Below are 17990 nucleotides of genomic sequence, written 5' to 3'. Positions count from 1 at the left end.
CCATGATGAAATCCTTTGATCTCTAGTTCCTCAGCAAAAAAATTCCAGCATCATACAGCTCGTATATATTTTTAAGAATCTTGATACATACAAGATTTTTTAAACAATCTTTAACAATAAGGCTAACAGAAAGGCTATTCTGATGTTCATTTACAACACTTACATGAAGTAGTTCCCAGTGGTTACTTGCCAATAGAGGGCAATACATTTTTAAGGCCTTTACTATTTAGATATAAAAATCTTATCCTATTTCTTTGAATACGTAAGTCATGTTGTTCTATTGTTTTTTTTGTTTTTTTTTTTTTTTACCATTTGCTTTTCTTCTGTTTTGAACTTCTTCATGCTTATCCTTTATCCATTTTCCATTGGTCTATTTTTTCTTATTGATATGTAAGTACTTTTTATGTTATATGCTATATCTCTTTCAAATATGATTTTACCAATTTACCACTTGCCATTTAATTTTGTTTTAGTTGCTTATTGACATTCAGAATTTTACCCTTGATTTTTTAATTTCAATTAATCAAATCTACTTGAGTTTTCTCTTTGACAATTTTTCCATTTCTCTTGGATGTATACAAATTTTCCTCCACCCTAGGTGAAAATTTTCATATTTTTCTTCTAACTTTGTTTAATGTTTCTGTTTTAAAACATCTGTAATAAATCAAAAATTTATTTATTTTTTTGGTATCTGGCGATATCTTATTTGATCTTTTCCCAAATGCTCAATCTTCACAATGTCTTTGCCCGAATAATCCATTCTTTCTTTATAAGTTGACAATTCTTCCTTATACTTAGAATAGAAGACATCCTTCTTCCCTTTTCGCATTCACAGAGGTAACAGTAACTGTTCTGGGGACTCTGGCCTGCTGAGTGGAGGAAAAGCCACAGCATCCTTACCGAGGTTTCTTCCAACATTTGGAGTCAATTTCGTGCGAGCACTATGCTTACAACAGGGACGGGGTGGGACAGAGCAGAGGGTGTCTGTTCATGCGGACGTCACACTGGAGTGAGTGAGTCAGACTTATAACCAAACTTTAGGTGTCAGAGAGATCTGACAAATCACTCTACAATGACAAGTGTCAAGAAGGAAACACAGAGTAGCACGGCGACCTGTTGCAGGAGAACCCAGACACTGACAGAATGGTGGGCCAGAACAGTTTCCTTAAGTTTGAAAGTGAACTCTAAATGACAGACGAGGGGGGAGATGTCTATTTCAGGTAACGTGTGAACTGGATAACCCAAAACCACTCTCCACAAAACATATAGCATATTGTATAGATGATATTAAATATTAAATACTATATATTACATATGTTAGATATGCATAAACATATAACATATTGTATATAATATATAAAATGTATAGAAGATACAGAGCATATATTAAAATGTGTATTATACATATAGTATATTATATGTAATTATATAAATTGTATACTTTATTATATATAAAACTCAAGGTGGCATAAAAGCAAAAGTACCCATATAAGCAAGTCGAAGTTGGAAAATTAGACTAAGTAATTCCTGAACCCACGTATGGCCCTGAAGAAGGGGGCCCTTGAACTTCTGTTCTCATTGCTGTGGGGGAGGGTGCAGGAGAGAGAGCGCCCATGGCCTAGCTTAATTAGGAGTCCAAGAGAAGACACTGCATAAAGTTAGGACCCCAAACCCTGTACTCTCCACACAAAGGTGACCAAGAGACAAACTCGACCACACAGAAGAGAAAAGCCAGGAAACACACTGGTCTTTAGCTTAATGGTGAAGGGTGGCCAGTTTTGGGAAGAGAATCTTGAGAATTCATACCCTGAAGTTGTACCAAGCAGTGGTTCATGGTCTGAACTTGAGCTACCTATTAGATGTGACAAACTTCGAAAGGAGAATTTGATTAAAAATAATTAGGGATGATAGTGCTCCAGGCAATTAGCAGTAGTACACGGGCATGCCTCGTTTTATTGAGCTTCGTAGATATTGCATGTTTTACAAACTGAAGGCAAGACCCTCCACGAGCAAAGAGATTACGGCTCGCTTTATTGGGACGGTCTGGGATCGAACCTGCAAAATCTCTGAGGTGTGGCAGTCTGCAAACATTATTTCAGGCAAACACAGGATTGCACCTCAATGCTTTCCTAAATCAGCATGGGACTCACAGTGCTGTGGGTAGGGGTTAAACGCAGACCTGCAGCCAAGCTGAAGGTCTCTGTGCCCGTTTCTACGCCTTTCTAACGAAGACGTTTAGCCAAGTTGTCTCCAGTCTCAGATTCCTCATCTGCAAAACTGGATCATAACGGCACGGATTTTAAAGAGTTGTCGTGAGAATTAAATGAGATAATCCACACTGAATGCTTAGGACTGTATCTGGTACGTGAGAAGTAACAAATAAACGTTGCTTATTATTGTCATTGTTACCATTTTCTATGCATATCGTTTTATACCATCTTATTTATTGTTATTAGCTTACTAACATTTTCTCCATTATTCATTATTAAACTTGCCAGACGTCTGCCATTCTCTTATACAAAGAACCAGCTTTCAAAATTTTAGTTTTCTGGGTTTTTTCCCTTATTTTATGAACATGTGCTGTTAACTTCATTTCCCTTCTGTTTTCCTCAGGTCCACACCATTGTTCTCGTTCAAATCACACAGTGGAATGTGAGATTCATTTATCATCATCTTTATTTTTGAATAATGAAGGCACTGAAGGCTATTAAGACATTTCCAACTGACAGCTTTGGGCACATTCCATAAACTTTAGTGTGAAATGTTCCTCTTTTGCTGTTTTCAAAACAGGCTATAATTTCAGTTTTTATTTTCTTTTGGAATAAATAAGCATTTAGCAATCCCCAAATATCTAAGTATTTCGAATCTCCATTAAAAAGTTTCTGATATGTGGTTTTATTGCACTGTGGTCAAGAGTGTGACCTGTATGATTTTTATAGCTTGGAATTTAATGAGGTTTTCTTGTGCCCCCAATTTAATTTTTCATAAACACTTAGAAATCCACTGTTGTTCCATTTTATGGATATAAAGCTTGATATCTATTGATAGAGATTATATTTTTTAAAATGCCTTTGTCATTAACATTTGCCTTTTTAGTGGCTGAAACTCTCCCAATCTATCCTATATTTCTATCAGTTTTTGCTTTATATATTGAAAGCTCTGTACTTGGGAAATAGATTGGCTATTATATCCTTTTATGGATATCATATGGTGTGTGGTGCCAATTCAAAATTATTCATTTTATCTAGTTAAATATATTTATTACATTTATTTGTTATATCGTTCTTATATTTATAGTGTATATTATATATTTACATATTTTGTTGTATTTATTATATCTGAAATTAACATTTCCATATCATATTTGTCTTCATATGTTTGGGACATCCTAATATAAATTTTATCTTTAAACTTTATAATTTTATCTTTAAAATTTATAATTCTTGAAGATAGTAAGCATGCAATTAACATATTTCTATATTTAATCAAGCATCGGTTTTGGTCCAATAGTAGAAAAATTTTAAGCATGTATGTTTATTAAAATAAATGATGCCTGGTTTTGCCTCATAATATTCTTACGCATTACTTTTCAGCTTTGAGAAAAATTTACACGCATTACAGTCACCCCTTTTCAATGTGCGATTCAACAAATGTTTAGAATCTGCAACCACCACAGCCATCATCTTATAAAGCGATCCCGATCACCCCTCGAAGTTCCTTCGTCTCTTTAGGCAATCCACACTGCACCTCTCTCTGGCCTCTAGCAACGTCTGTCTTGCTTTCAAGAATTTCATGTAAATAGAACCATATACATGCTGGCATTTGTGCCTGGCTTTATTTCACTTAGCATACGACTTTTGAGTTTCATTCATACTGCTGCAAGTATCGTTTCATTCCTTTTCACGGCTAACATTGCATTGAACATATACACCACTCCTGTTTACCAAATCTCCAGTTGATGGACATTTGAGTTCTGTGAATGTTCACAAACAGATGTTTGTGTGCACATGGTTTTATTTCTCTTGGGTGACTACCTAGTAGAACTGTGTAATTCTCACTGCGCAATTCTCACTGGAGTTGCGGACCATAGTTTGAGTATACGTTCAACTTTTTAAGAAAAACTGTTTTCCTAAGTAGTTGTATCATTTTGTACTTCCATCAGCAATGTCTGAGAGTTCTGCTCGTCCCACATCTTCACCAACACTTTGCATCGTCAGCCCTTTTCATCTTAGCCATTGCATCTCATGATGATCTTAAATTGCATTTCCCTGATGACTAATGATGATGAGCATTTTTCAGGGATTTACTGGCTATCCCCACGTCTTCTTTGATGAGATGTCTCTTAAAATATGTTGGCCATTTTTAAATCGGGTCATTTGTCTTCTTACTGCTGTAAGAGTTTTCTACATATTCCAGATACAAATCTTTTATCAGACGTGTGGCTTTGCAAATATTTTCTCACAATCTGTGGCTTGTCATTTTATTTTCTTATTATTTTGTTCTTATTTGGAAGAACAAAAACTATCAGTTTAGATGAAGTCCAATTTATCAATATTTTTTCTTTTTCAGTTTGTGATTTTTTGTGTCTTACTTAAAAAAATCTTTGCCTAACCTAAAGCCACTAAGATTTTCTCCTGTTTTCTTTCTCCTCTGTTGTATAGTTTTAGCTTTCATATTAGGTGTAAGATTGATTTCAAGTTAATCTTGTATATGCTATAAAGTGAGGATCAAAATTCACTTGTTTCCCACATGGATACCCAATATTCCAGCACCGTTTTTTTTTTTTTTCCTTTCCCACCTTCTTTGCTTCCTACCAAATTTATAGGCTTTGTTTCATTTGCAATAATCATCTCCAACAACTGAGTTTTAATTCTATTTATAGCTTTACCAGTGGTCACGTTTGAGCTTTGAAGAAACACCTTCCCCTTTTCCCTGGTGATCAGAGTGAAGGGTTAAAAATAACACCTGAGTTAAAAATAACTCCTTTGTTGGAGTTACCCCTCAAAGCACAAGAACCTTAATAGCTTTTAAATCCAACCCGCACCTCCCACGCTGTTTTAAAATGCAGTTGTGGCTATCTGTATATGTTTTCAAGAGCAACTTTTGGCATCTACATTGAGCTTTGAACTGACTTAAAACAATTATTGACAGATCAAGTGTAACTTCTACAAACTGCCTGCCTCTTTAGAACAAGACCTCTTCATTCCTGAATATTCATTTTGATTCCTTTTATGGCTGGCTGGCCAATGACTGTTGATGCTTTCTTCAAGAAGTATACACTGCTGTACATTATGTGAGCTCTTGTATAGCGCATCATCTTTTCGGTTGTTTTTATACGTGAGAGAACTTGGCTGGTAGTCTTGGTTCTCTGTCTTTTTTTGCTCAAAACTCTGCAGACATTTTATTAGGACCTTTACTATTATAGTGGAAAAGGCTGAGGTAGAATTTCTATCCTTCAAAGACAGTATGTTTCTCTCCACCCCCTGCCCTTACATTACAGCGTAGCCCTAGAAAGCATGTTTTACTCTTCATCCATAGCCACCAACCATGTGTTGAGCACTTGAATACTGCTTGTCCTAATTAAGATGTGAAAAATATACATCAGATTTCAAAAACTAAGTACAAAAAAAGTACGTAAAATATCTCAGTAGTTTTAAAAATACTGATCACATGTTGAATGATTATAATTTGGATATACAGGATTAAATAAAATATATTGTTAAGATGCATTTGTTTCATTTTGCTTTTGTAAATGTGGCTACTAGAAAATATAAAATTACACATATGATTCATCGTTGTATTTCTTTTGGACAGCGCTGATCAAGAGTTGGAATACTTGGATTCGTAATTTGGTTACACAATGCTGAGTAATTTCAAGTCTTTTTTATAAGCTTCTATTTCCTCACATGGAAATGGGTGAAAATAATTATACTCACCTCGATGCTTACTGTGGGGATAAAATAAGATTATGCATGTAAAGCTATTATGTTGGCACAATCAATTCTTAGTAATGAGAGTTATTATTATTCTTAATGGAAGGATTTTTTTAATCCTTATAATGCAAATATTTTTCTAGGGTGTACTGTGATGTAGATATCTTATTGCTGATTTTACCTAGATTGTAGAAGCCCCTTTGGATCTGCATGTATTCTTTTTAGCTCTTGACCATTTTTCTTGGATTATGTCATCTTTTGAATGGACCATCCAACACTTTGCCCTGAAGTGCCGGGAGCCCTAAAATTTAATTTTTTACCCAGTACTTCCTTTCCAGGGTACTATGCCCCCAAAATGTACCCCATCTAAAATGCCAGTGCTCTAACATTTCACTCCCCAGATCTAGCCTTTTGTCCTTTTCAAAACGTTTGGACAAAGACCCCTGTTTTCACTGCAACAATTTCCTAATCTCATCATAATTTACAGTTCACTTTGCCCCCTTACTTTCTCATTTTCCATAAAATACCTCTGGTCTTTCTTCTTTTTCTTCTTTTTCTTCTTCTTCTTCTTCTTCTTTTTTTTTTTGGTCCAACTTATATTCCAAAATCCATCATGATAACCATATTCTTGAATCATTAAAGTTGTTTTTAAACTCAGGCCCTGGAAGGGGGAGACTTCTGGCACAAACACTTCACTGCAGGCCAGACGAACTAGATTTGAGCATCACTTCTGCCTCTGATTAGCAGCATTCTCCCAGTTCCTTTGGCAAATTCCTTCGTCACAAAAGAAAACACGTGCTGCTTCCACAGCATGGAATTCTTGAAAGGACACAATGAAATGAGGTTCATGAAAGCATTTCCTTCTTTACCAGGGTGAATGAACCACGGATGAGAAGACCACAGCAATGAAAGTGGGAAGGGATCGATGCTCAAAACGGGGAAAATATGGGTCCAGGGTCACTTAATTACTTTAAATAAGTTTAAGGCTCTGAGCTCGGACCAATTATAGCTTCTGGAGGAGCCTATCTTCTGGGTAGATGTGGAACGACCCTTGCATTCTGAAGAATTACAGAGAACAGTAGATATATCTGAGATGGAGACAAAAGTGAGCGCATTCAAGGAAGGTAATAACTTGGAAACCAAGTATTAACCGAACGTGTCAGAAAATCTATTTAAGGGTCTATAACTAGGCTGTGAATGCCAAACTGCCATTCGGGATATGCTTGAGGGGATGGAGACAATGAGGAGCGGGGCTCTGTAGATATGCCAGGTCTTCACACACCTGACTGATTCATTCTGGAGCCCCAAATTTTAGAACTCATGCACTCGCTGGGGGCCGCTTCCGGGCAGGTTTTGTCCTGAAAGCTGGGCACAGAGATAAAAGTTACAGGCCTTGACCTCCTGGTTCTCACAGACCCGTGGGGAAGACGAGTGAGTTAACAGACAATGATGAATGCACTTGGACTCGGTCTTTATTAATGCTCAGCACCAATGGAGAGACTCAAAAGATGAAGATTCCAGTACAGCACAAGACAAAGATTTCTAATAGAGTTTCTAAATATGGAACAAGGTCCTTTGGGAGGTAATGATCTCTTATCTCTGGAAGTATTCAAAAGCACAAGATTAATGACCATTTATATAAAATGTTATAGGACAAAGTGAAATGTGATAACGGATGAATGCCAAGTTCCCTCCTAATTAAGATGCTATGACTCTCCAAAGAGGAGAGGGCTCATTCATTAGGACACCCTGTTATATAAAGAAACATTTGCTGGTGTATAAATTGAATTGTATGACTGACACAGAAAGATTCTTTTCTAATGTGGATTATAATTTATGTTGGTTATCTACAATTTTCCATGTCTAATATGTAAAAGCCAAAGACCAGTCTTCTAAATACCGAAAGATGTTTTCAAATGCATTTCATTTATCCACGTCCATTCTGTGATCCTGCCCTTGCTATCCGAAAGAGAAAAGCCTAATATGAGGGCTGACCTTAAAAACCCAGGCTTCATGTTCGTTAACCACGCGGATAATCCAGGAGCCAGTAAAACAAAGGAAAATGGGAGAACGCTAACTTTTCCAGATTTGGACACAATATTTAAACTCAGTGAGCCTTCCTGCATAATATGAGTGAGACCCCCAGAGGAAAGAAGGAACAAGAGCGTAAATAAATAAACTACTCTAGAAAAACAACCCAAAAGGTACCCGTCTGATGAGAGGTCAATATTTCTTTCTTTGTTGGAGGGGAAGAGAACGTCTGTTAGTCGACATGGTGGGTTTAGAAAAGAGAAGATTTAAAAGGTTAATCATGGCCCTCTTCAAATATACGAAAGGGGAAGGGAGTTAACAAAATTTATTGAGCGCTGTGCTTTTCATTATAAGATCTCATTTAATGCATTTATTCCTCACCAATAAAGGAGATCTACAGCTCCCAATTTTGAAAGACGATTAAGCTCTGTGCGTTACTATCAGCATTATCACATTATTAGCGAAACTGCATGAGACGATTCTGAAGGTCGCATATACCTTACTTCTCATTTTTCTGCAGGGCACCTTAGACAGATCATGTCCTCCATGAGAACTGTCCCAGGTCTCCTGTCTTTCCTCTTCAGGCCAAGTCTAACTGAAACCGCTCCAGCCACCCCCCTAGGATATCCGATCGCAGCACTTGAAGCTCCACCATTGCCAAGCTTGGTCCCTTTGAACAATACCCTAGGCCTGGCAATCTTCAAACCCAGACCCAGTTTTGGGAAGAGGACTGTGTTGGAAAGAACCACCTGTGAGATCTTGGACAACTTGGTTAATCCTTCTGGTTTGCATTTGTCCAAAAAAAGCTATGATCCTGGGCTTCCTTCCAACCCTGGGACCCTGTGATTTCATGGTATCATCAGTCTCTCCTAACAGAATATGTCCGTCATTCAGAAAACATATCTTCCCAGGAAACAGATGCGGTAGGGAGTGTTTACCCACCTCCCCTAGGGAGAGGAACAACAGAAGTTTGCCTCCCTAAGGACAGCAGGGTGCTGAGACTGACTTTATCTTAAGAGCCTCTGCAATACTCCATAGGGACCGGCATAAAGGCAACTGAGTATGAACGAGTAGGAAGCCAGTTTTTAGAGTCAACCACTAATATTATTTTTTGTCACCACAGTCCTGAATCCTACTTCATAATCTTTCTGATGCTGGTAACGAGCAGGCATCAAGTATAAGAGAAAAGGAGATAAATTAGGGCTCCCAGCCAGACAGAAGAATCATGAAACGGCCCCTGCCCCCGCCACTTCCCTTCATGAGTTCGAGATCAACCTCGCCCCAGTGGTGGCATGGGGGTGACTTTCTGGGCCAGATCAAATGCCGACAGGCCGTGCGGGGACTCCTCTGAAAACTGGCAAGATATGTATTGCTGATTTAAGGCAAACTTTGCAGACTAATGACTGTTTCGTTTAGAAAACGACTCTTGGATAGGAGTGACGGGGTCATCCCAAACTCCGCAGCATCACTAGGAAGGTGTACTTTTGTCCCCGGCAGGGAGCTCCGTTCCCAGCAAGACTTTAAATGGAGGGGTCATACCTAACGCAGCTGTTCTTCATGAACAACCAAAGGACAGCATCATGAGCATAGAGGACCCTTGTCCAGACATAGTTACAGTATCTTGGCTTAAAAACAGGCCACAGAGAAGGAAATACAGAAGCAAGAGGATGGATTGTGAAGTCAGATACTTCTGGCTCTGCTATGCCCTAGCTGTGTACGTGGGTTTTGGGTTATTTAGCCTTCCTTGTCCTCGGTTTCCTTATCTGTATAATGGGGATAATCATAGGACCTGCTCCACAGAGCTGTTGTGGACATTTCATGAGAGAACCACACGAAATGTAAAGTCTCCCATAAATGAGACGTTACACCAAAGGCTACGGGCTCCAAAGTCCCTGAAAAACAGGCATTGTGAGTTCAAGCACCACTCAAGAGGGGCAACTGTATTTCCGGGTGGCCGGAGCCGATGTCTCTCCCTCCTTTCCACATCCTTGTCTATTGAATTACACACTCCCGTATTTCACACCCTTTCACTTGTAAAGGGAAAAGTCACATCTCGGCCTTGGCCTTTATGAGCGGCCTGATCTTCGGCAAACACTCTTCGACTCTGCACTTCCATTTATAAACTATCTGTGAGATGGCGGTAATAAAACGTCTCTCTCCACCCCGCACGGGTGTCGTGAGAAGCGAGGGACAGCGTGCGACCACCTTCAAAGCTCTCTAGAAAAATCCATTCCCCTTTTCTTCCCGCTCCTCCTCTGATGGCCGGAGCCGCATGTCTGGAGTGGAGGCCGGAAAGGAATGAGCCGTGTAAACCCACGGAAGACCGATGAGCATGTCACAGGCCACAGAGACACACAAGCCGAGCGATCATTATTTGCAAATCCACGCTAACTGGTCATCATGGAGGGGAGACGTGCACAGTCCACCACGAACTTCCCGCCGTTCGTTTTTGAATCAGGCACCAATCCCTCGTGAATTTCCTTTTCCCTATCACGCCATCCTCCAGCAGGAAGGGATACAAAGAAAGGGCCCATAGGAGTATTTGTGAGAAACGCCTTTCCCAACGGCTGTACAAAGCGATTTCTCGGAGCCATGTTGGGGGAGGCTGTCGTGCGTGTCTGCAAAGGCCACCGACTGACATGCTTCGTGGAAGCAGCTGCAGACACAGCACCTGTCCACTCCTCTCCTGTCCTCCTCCCTCCGATGTCAGCGAATGGACGGGGTTTTAATGTGTGACTTTTATGGCATGAGAACCTGTTGTGGAAAGATGCTCGCCTGTCCCAGGTCTGCTCTGGGGACTTTAGGTGGGTGATACAGAGGAAGCTGCCTTATTTATGCCACTGCAGGGTCACCAGCACGACAGGCCTCAGGAGTGTGGCGAGCCCTGACAGTGATAAAGAAACCCCTTCCCGGTGACTTTATCAGCTCTGAGTTTATTGGGTATTGTTCCTTTAGCAAACATTTTCATAAGCCGAGCATCACATCACGGGTAAGGATACCAGAGTGACGAAAGACAGACATGATGCCGGCCCTTCTGGAGCTCCCCGCATAGGAGAGGGACAGACATTCACCAGCTCGTCACGCAAAGGTGTGGAAGGTCACACTCTGCAGTGTCTTTCCTAAGGAAGTGCATGTGATCCTGTGGGAACAGATAACAAAGACACCCCGATGGGCAGGGAGGTTTCCCCGAGCACATAGCACACCTCAGAGGTAGCTACGGGTTTGGTTTCAGACCACTGCAACCACTAAAGTGAGTGTCATAATAAAGCGAGTTGTAATCCTATTGTTGGTGGAGGGCCTCGCCTTTGATTAAAAAAAAAAAAAATGAACAAACAAACAAAAAAACGCAACATCTGCGAAGCACAATAAAGTGAGATGCAATAAAACGAGGTATTCCATGGAAATGCAGCTTCAGCAACAGAACTTGGAATTTATTAGCAATGAGGGGGAGAAGGCAGGTGAGGAAACAGAGGTTAACAGAATGCGCTGGGCCAAGGCCGCTGGTGGGAGGGACGGGGCAGAGCAAAGATGAAGATCTGGGAGTGAGTGATGGTGCCAGGGGTGTGAGACAAAGCTGGAAGGAGCCAGACTCCAGGCAGATGTGACTCGGTGAAGGACCACTGAAGGTTTTACGCGGAGCGAACGGGATGGTGTCGGTCGGATTTGCTCTTGGGAAAGCTGACTCACGCTACCGATGGAGAATAGATTCGGGGGAGGAGAAGAGAGCAGCACAGAAGAGACTGCTGTTGGGCTGGGGAACGATCGCGATGCTTAGACTAGGATGCGAGCAGCAGGGATGGAGACGAGCCAGGGTGTGGAGTGGTCAGATGTGGGGTCGGGGAAAGGGACCCATCAAAGACGAACTCTTGGTTCTGGATGAGCAACTACGTAGACAGATGGCAGTGCCGGGAGCCAGGAATGGCGCAGGCTGGGGGGAGTGGACACATCATAGTTTTGGATTTGTCGAGGATTCTGTATAAATTATTACTACTGTTATGATCAATTATGGAAAAATTATGTTTTACAAAATGCCTTCATCCTCTTTCCTTACTGGATTCTAAGAGCAATAGCCTCATGGAATACAGAACTGGGTGGTGGGAGGCGGGGGCGGAATAGGCATTTAACTGGTAGGGAAATAAAATGCAGGTGTTGGGGACCGTGCATGGTGTAGTCAGCAGAAATCAGGCTAGAGGACAGAAAACTGAAGACAGTATCCTTTAGAACAGACACCAGGTTGTATTTTTTTTAAAGCTCTTATTTCTTAAGCCACAGAGCCTTCGATTCGAACAGATAAAAAGGAAGTATGTGAAATAATGAGCAGCAGGGCCACCTGCTTTCAAGGGGGCACGAGAGAGTCAGAACAGAACACGGTCTTGTCCCTTCTCATTCCTCCTTCCTCCAAGACCTCCTGGGGGCCCCAGGAGCAGATTTCAGCACTTGGCTGAAATCTTTAGCTTCCCAACTGTCTGTCCATGGATTGATTCTGTAACAGGCCACACAATCAAGGCCATTTCAATCCTACGCTGCTTTGGCTACCAATGGGAGTGGCACAGTTTCAAGACCCTGCTACCTTTCAGGCACTGCCGGGCTTTCCCGTGAGTTCCCTTGTCAGGCATCGGGTCCCTTCCTTGGCAGCTGGCACTCACCGTCCCACCCATCTGACACCTGATCGAGCCGGGACTCAGAACTCAAATCAGACAGTTCTTTAGTGGCGGGCCAGGTTACAAACGCGAGGGTTTTTTTTTTTTTTTTTCCCTACCACTTTGGGTTTTCTTAAACAGTGGAGGGTACGGGCTTGCAAAAGACACGAGGCAGGATTGCCAAAAGGAAGGAGAACAACGGAGGAGGAGGCAGAAGCATCCTCCTGCGCCAGCTGCTGCTCCTCCCCACCCGTTGCGTCTCCCCACAGTGTTGGCGCTAAGACCCTGGGAGACAGAGTGGCTTGCTTTCACCTTAATTAGTGCAGCAATTTGCTAAATTTTGTTTTTCCCTTTTTAAGAGTGTTAATCAATTTTAGCTCAGAATAGATTGGAATGGCACACAAATTACCACGACGATCCCCAAATGCGAAATTCTGAACGTCTCCATCAACCTCGGAGCCTGAAATATGGGGAAATCAGAAACTCTGGCCAGCATCTCTGTGATCTATTTAAAATGTTATGGCTCTGAAATGAAAAGATAATAGCTTTACGAGGTTTGGAACAAGCAATTTGCTAGCATCAGCCTCATGCCTAGGTGTTCGGTCCTTCCCAAGGTGATTGGAGATGGAGCATCACATATTTTAGCAAAAGTTACATGTTCTTCTAATAACAGCAATTTGTTAAATCCACAAGCATTACAGGGTACCAATTATGCACCAGACACACAGAAAAGGGTAACACGTGCCCCCTGCCCCTCTCCTCATTAAGACGGTTCTCAAATAAAGCAGTAGACAGATGAGTGAATAGAAAACGTCTTCCTCTTTCCTGGAAAAACCAGGAGAGGTTCTTAGATGAGGTGGCGGTGCAGCTGAGTTCTGAAGGGCGAGGAGGAGTTGTGACAAGGCAGGCGACAGGGCATTTCGGGCGGAAGGAGAAGCATGAGCAAATGCTCAGGCACAGGGGAGAGGGCAGAGCGCACTGGACGGGGTTTCTCAGAGATAAGTAACAGTGAGTGTGTAGGAATGACGAGAGAGTCGAGAGCCATAACGTGCAGGACCTCTCGATCAGACTGTGACTCTCGACATCGATACGAGCAAAGTGGCCCAACAGAAAGATTTTAAGCAAGGGAGTGACATGACCAATTGGATCTCTTTTGGTTAAAATCCTCTGGCCCAACAAAATCATTATTTATTCAGCAGAGCCTTTTAAAACACATCACATATATTATCTCATTCGAGCCTCTTAAGTGCCTCATGAGTTTGGCATTATGATCAACTTTCTGCTGGTGAGAACACAGACCCAGCAAAGGTATAAGTTATTTACTGTGTCTTATGACCAGTAAATGGCAATACATGAATTCTTTCTAAGTCCATTGGACTCATGGGGTATTTACCTCACGGGGTGACAAAAGTCTCTAGACCACAGTATCACAGATCTCTTTCAGGCGAGTACCAGGCCAATGGCCTCCAGACGCTGCATAAAGCCTTGGTAGCCAGAACTGCACAGACTGTCGTAAATTCCATGCTAAAGAACTGGTCACTTGAACGCTTTCGATAACAAAGTCAGATTCGGATGGCGGACCGCCTCGATTATACTCTGGGCATTGCCAGCTGGGAGCTGATTTGTCTGCCCTGTCTGAGGTCTACTAAACCGCAAACGAGAAAAGCTTCCAGCCTGAGGGACCCGGGCGGGCACCGACCCCTTCCCACCGCCCGCACACCGCACTGTACCTTGAGCTCATCCGCGTTGTAGAAGTCGACGCGCACGGCAGGCACCATCCAGGTCTGGAAGAGAGTTGCCAGGATCTGCTCCGCGATGGAGTCGGCGATCAGGTGGAAGTGCAGAGGGTTCCGCCTGCGGGAAGTGAGAGGAAGCAGCGTCAGGAGGGAGAAGAAAGACACGTTGGGAAGCAGCGAAGGCTTCGGAGTCCCGGCCACAATAACACACTGTTACCGATGAGAGTGACGTGTGAGCAGCTTCCAACAGCCGTGATGAAAGTAGATCGGACCTGTTACCAAACCGGTGCTCACTGGGGAGGCTGGTGGCGCCAAAAAAGCGACGACACCTCGCCTCACCTCAGCATCACATAGAGGAGACAAACAAGGACCAGAGAGGGCAAGATCGCCGGTGACACGCAAGTCAAGCCAACCACCATAGCTGTTAGTAAAACATAGAGCACGTCTAACGATTTGACCAACCCTTTATTTCTACCACCTAGACATCGGCGGTCGTGCAGAAGCACATCCATAGAAGCTCGAGTCTTTGGACTGGCTGTCTGGAGCTCGCGAGACACTCCGCCCACAGCACTAAGTCCTTTTTTCTGCTTGTTCCCTCAAAAACCAGCCATCCAAGATGGAGTCCCTCTGGGGCTCCTGCCACTGAGTATCAGTTGACCCTCACTTTTAATATTTCTACAGCTTTTATTCATTCCACCTCAGTCAACTAGCTCTTACTGAGGCAGCGCCCAGTGGACAAACCAGCATCACACAGGGGCAAAGCTTCTAGATTCAAATGGAAATGGGTTCAAATCCCTGAGCTGTCATTTATTAATGGAAACCTTGAGTGTATCACATATACCACTGCACTGCTGCCACTTCGTTCTGTAAAATGTTGGGGGGAAAAAAAAAACCCTCATCAGGCTACTGTGTCGATTAAATACAGTAAGTGTCACATATAATGCATATCAATAACAGACAAAGTTAGGCTATTAATAAAGAGCAGATATGCCTTCTTGAGAGGCCACCAGGCACAAAGCGATAGTTCAGTTCAGAAGAACTACTGTCATAAATACTACTGTGCTAGTGAAAATAACGACATAAATTATAATACTACGAATGCATGCCTTTTGGACATCTAAAGATGAGAACGACCTGGTGCCTCTGACTTCAAGGAGCTTATCTTATTTAGAGAGGCAGGAGGTCCGCAATTAAATACTATAAACATGAGACAGAACGTGATAATGTGATGACGACTACAACAGAACACAAAGTTCTATGGGAGTCAAGAAAAAGAAGGGCTAATTCTGCTTGGGTCAGAGGGAAGCGGTGCCCTAAAGGATAAATGACATTACAGGAAGTGAAGCGATCGAGGACACGGTGAGGAGGACCACAGGAAACTATGCCGGAGCGCAGGCCGCGCTGGAGTGTGTGGGGACAGGAAGTGGTCAGCAGGGACTCTACGGTTAGAGCAGAGAAGGAGAGAGAGGAGAGTCCACAGGAAGCAGTGCAGTGAATGCCCAGTTAAACAGTCTGGACTTCATCATCTTTGTGGGATGTGGGAGCAACACAACCTGCGTCTGAGCTCGCAGCCTCCTGTGCGGTCTCTCCGTGTTCTTTGTCCCAGACAGACAGACCGCCACTCGCTTTCCCACGCCCCCATGCTCTCTCTCTACCTGGGCCTTTGCATGTTCGGTTTGCTCTGTAAACACTCTCTTGCATTTGCTCATTCGATAAATACGTACTGAGTACATACAATCTGCTAGGAGCTGGATAATGGGAACGTGGTGACTAAAGACATATCATCCCTGCTCGCGCAGAGGTCACAGTCTTACCTCAGCTCCCTCCTCGCTCACCCTTCACTTCCCCCGTTCAGCGTTTGATGACCTCTTTCTTTCCCAGTCTTTGGTTCTGAGGTCTGCCATCGTTTGCTCCTAGAATCCTTCCCTGACTACCCGTGACTGGGTCAGGGCCCTTCCTAAGGCAGCAATCACCTGTTTGTCTACATCCCCACTTGACTGTGAGCCCAGGGAGGTCAAGGATCGTGCTGGTTATGTTCAAGTGGACGGCCCCATGATCTAGCCCGGTGTCTGGAATGTAGCAGGAGTTTAACAAATGAACTGAATGGAGGGAATGGGTGATGATTAGCAGACAGATTAGAGGAATATACGTGGACAAATCATGTAAGAGATTAAGACTAGGCGGATGTGAGATTAGGAGCTGCTTAAAACAGTCCAAGGAACAGCAACGAGGAACTTAATCTGGAGGGATTTCAGGAGATGAGATCTCAGATATAAGGGGAAAATGGACAGGAAGAAGCTGAAGGTGACATTGAGAGTCCTGGGCTGGTGGTGGTGTCTCCAGAACAGGGGATTCGAGAAAAAAGACACGTGGGAGGAAGATGATTTGGGGATTGGGTGTGTACCAAGTTTAAAGCAACGGTGGCAAAGCCAGGTGGAGCTGGGTGAATGAGCCTAGACCTGAAGAAATTTATTAGGCCAACTTGCCATACACATAACAGGTGCACAAGGGTAATAAACGGAAAAAAAAATGAATCGAAGAAGCAATTAGCACTGCAGCATTTCTCCACGGGACCATTGCCTGAACACTGCAAATTCCTCCACTAAACCATCTCTACCCAGGGCGCGAGAGCATGCCTTTCCTGGAGCTTCCCTGGAAGCCTTACAAGAAGCTGCCAATCAGCCTGAGTGACGATTGGTGGCCTGCGGGGGTGACAGTGTGTTTGTTGATTGGCCAGCGACTTATCTGAAGGCTAAGTCAGAGGCAGCTAGTCCAAGTCACTGGGAAGACAGGTGGTCCATTCAGCCCTCCCCCTCCCTTCTCCCGCACGAGCCACGACAGAGTCTTATGAATCAAGGATGAATGAAGGTAAGCCTGTGTAATTGCCAACTTGCATTTTTATTACAACTAGATAGACAGCATGATTTTAGACATGGAGTAATAATCCCAAACAGATCAAGCTACTTATATCTGCTTCCTGCAATCGTAAGATTTCAATGTGTGCTAACTACTAGTATGGTCTAAATGTTTGTGACTCCCCACACCATTTGGAGTTGACTGCTAACCCCTAAGGTGATGACATCACGAGATGGGGTTTGAGTTGGTAATTAGGTCATGAGCTCAGAGTCCTCCTGAAATGTATTCGTGCCCTTGTCAAAGAGGCTCCAGAGATCCGTCACTCCTCCACCATGTGAGGGCACAGACAGAAGTCGGCAGTCTACCAGGAAGCAGCCCCCAACCCCCATCCCAAGAACCAGACCATGCTGGTGCCATGATCTTTGGCTTCCCAGCCTCCAGAACTGTGAGAAATAAATGTCCGTGGCTTACAAGTCACCCAGTCTGTGGTATTTTTGTTACAGCAGCCCCAATGGATTACGACAATGGATTAAGACTATTATCAACATTAATTTATGAAACTGTTCTTCTACCTATCCTTCTGCATCACATTTCAAATAAAGTATTTGAGTTAGTTCCTCCATCTATAGACCAAAATAAAAAGAGTTGAATGATTAAACATCCAACGAAGAGCTATCCAGGCAGCAAACACATATAAGGCATAACAGGGCTTTAGGCAAGGAATGGGCTCAGAGTCCTCTCTCAGGCCACTATGATTCTGGCAGAGATGGAGAAAGACAATGCAACTACACAAG

At 42.9% G+C, this 17990-nt stretch overlaps 1 protein-coding gene across 5 annotated transcripts in view; it reads right to left on the bottom strand.

Annotated features, from left to right (window-relative positions):
* The window catches only part of LARGE1 (LARGE xylosyl- and glucuronyltransferase 1), a 484407-nt gene that overhangs the window by 231134 nt on the left and 235283 nt on the right, over positions 1-17990 (bottom strand). For all 5 annotated transcript variants that reach the window (XM_015591589.1, XM_015591588.1, XM_015591590.2 and 2 more), the window contains one exon: positions 14335-14458. In XM_015591589.1, coding sequence (XP_015447075.1) covers positions 14335-14458 — 124 coding nt within the window. The remainder of the gene's footprint in view (positions 1-14334; positions 14459-17990) is intronic.

The sequence above is a fragment of the Pteropus alecto genome, unplaced genomic scaffold (assembly GCF_000325575.1).
Source record: "Pteropus alecto unplaced genomic scaffold, ASM32557v1 scaffold94, whole genome shotgun sequence".
NCBI classification, from domain to species: domain Eukaryota; kingdom Metazoa; phylum Chordata; class Mammalia; order Chiroptera; family Pteropodidae; genus Pteropus; species Pteropus alecto.
Note: the sequence above shows the minus strand (reverse complement) of the source record. Positions and strands in the feature narration are given on the sequence as shown.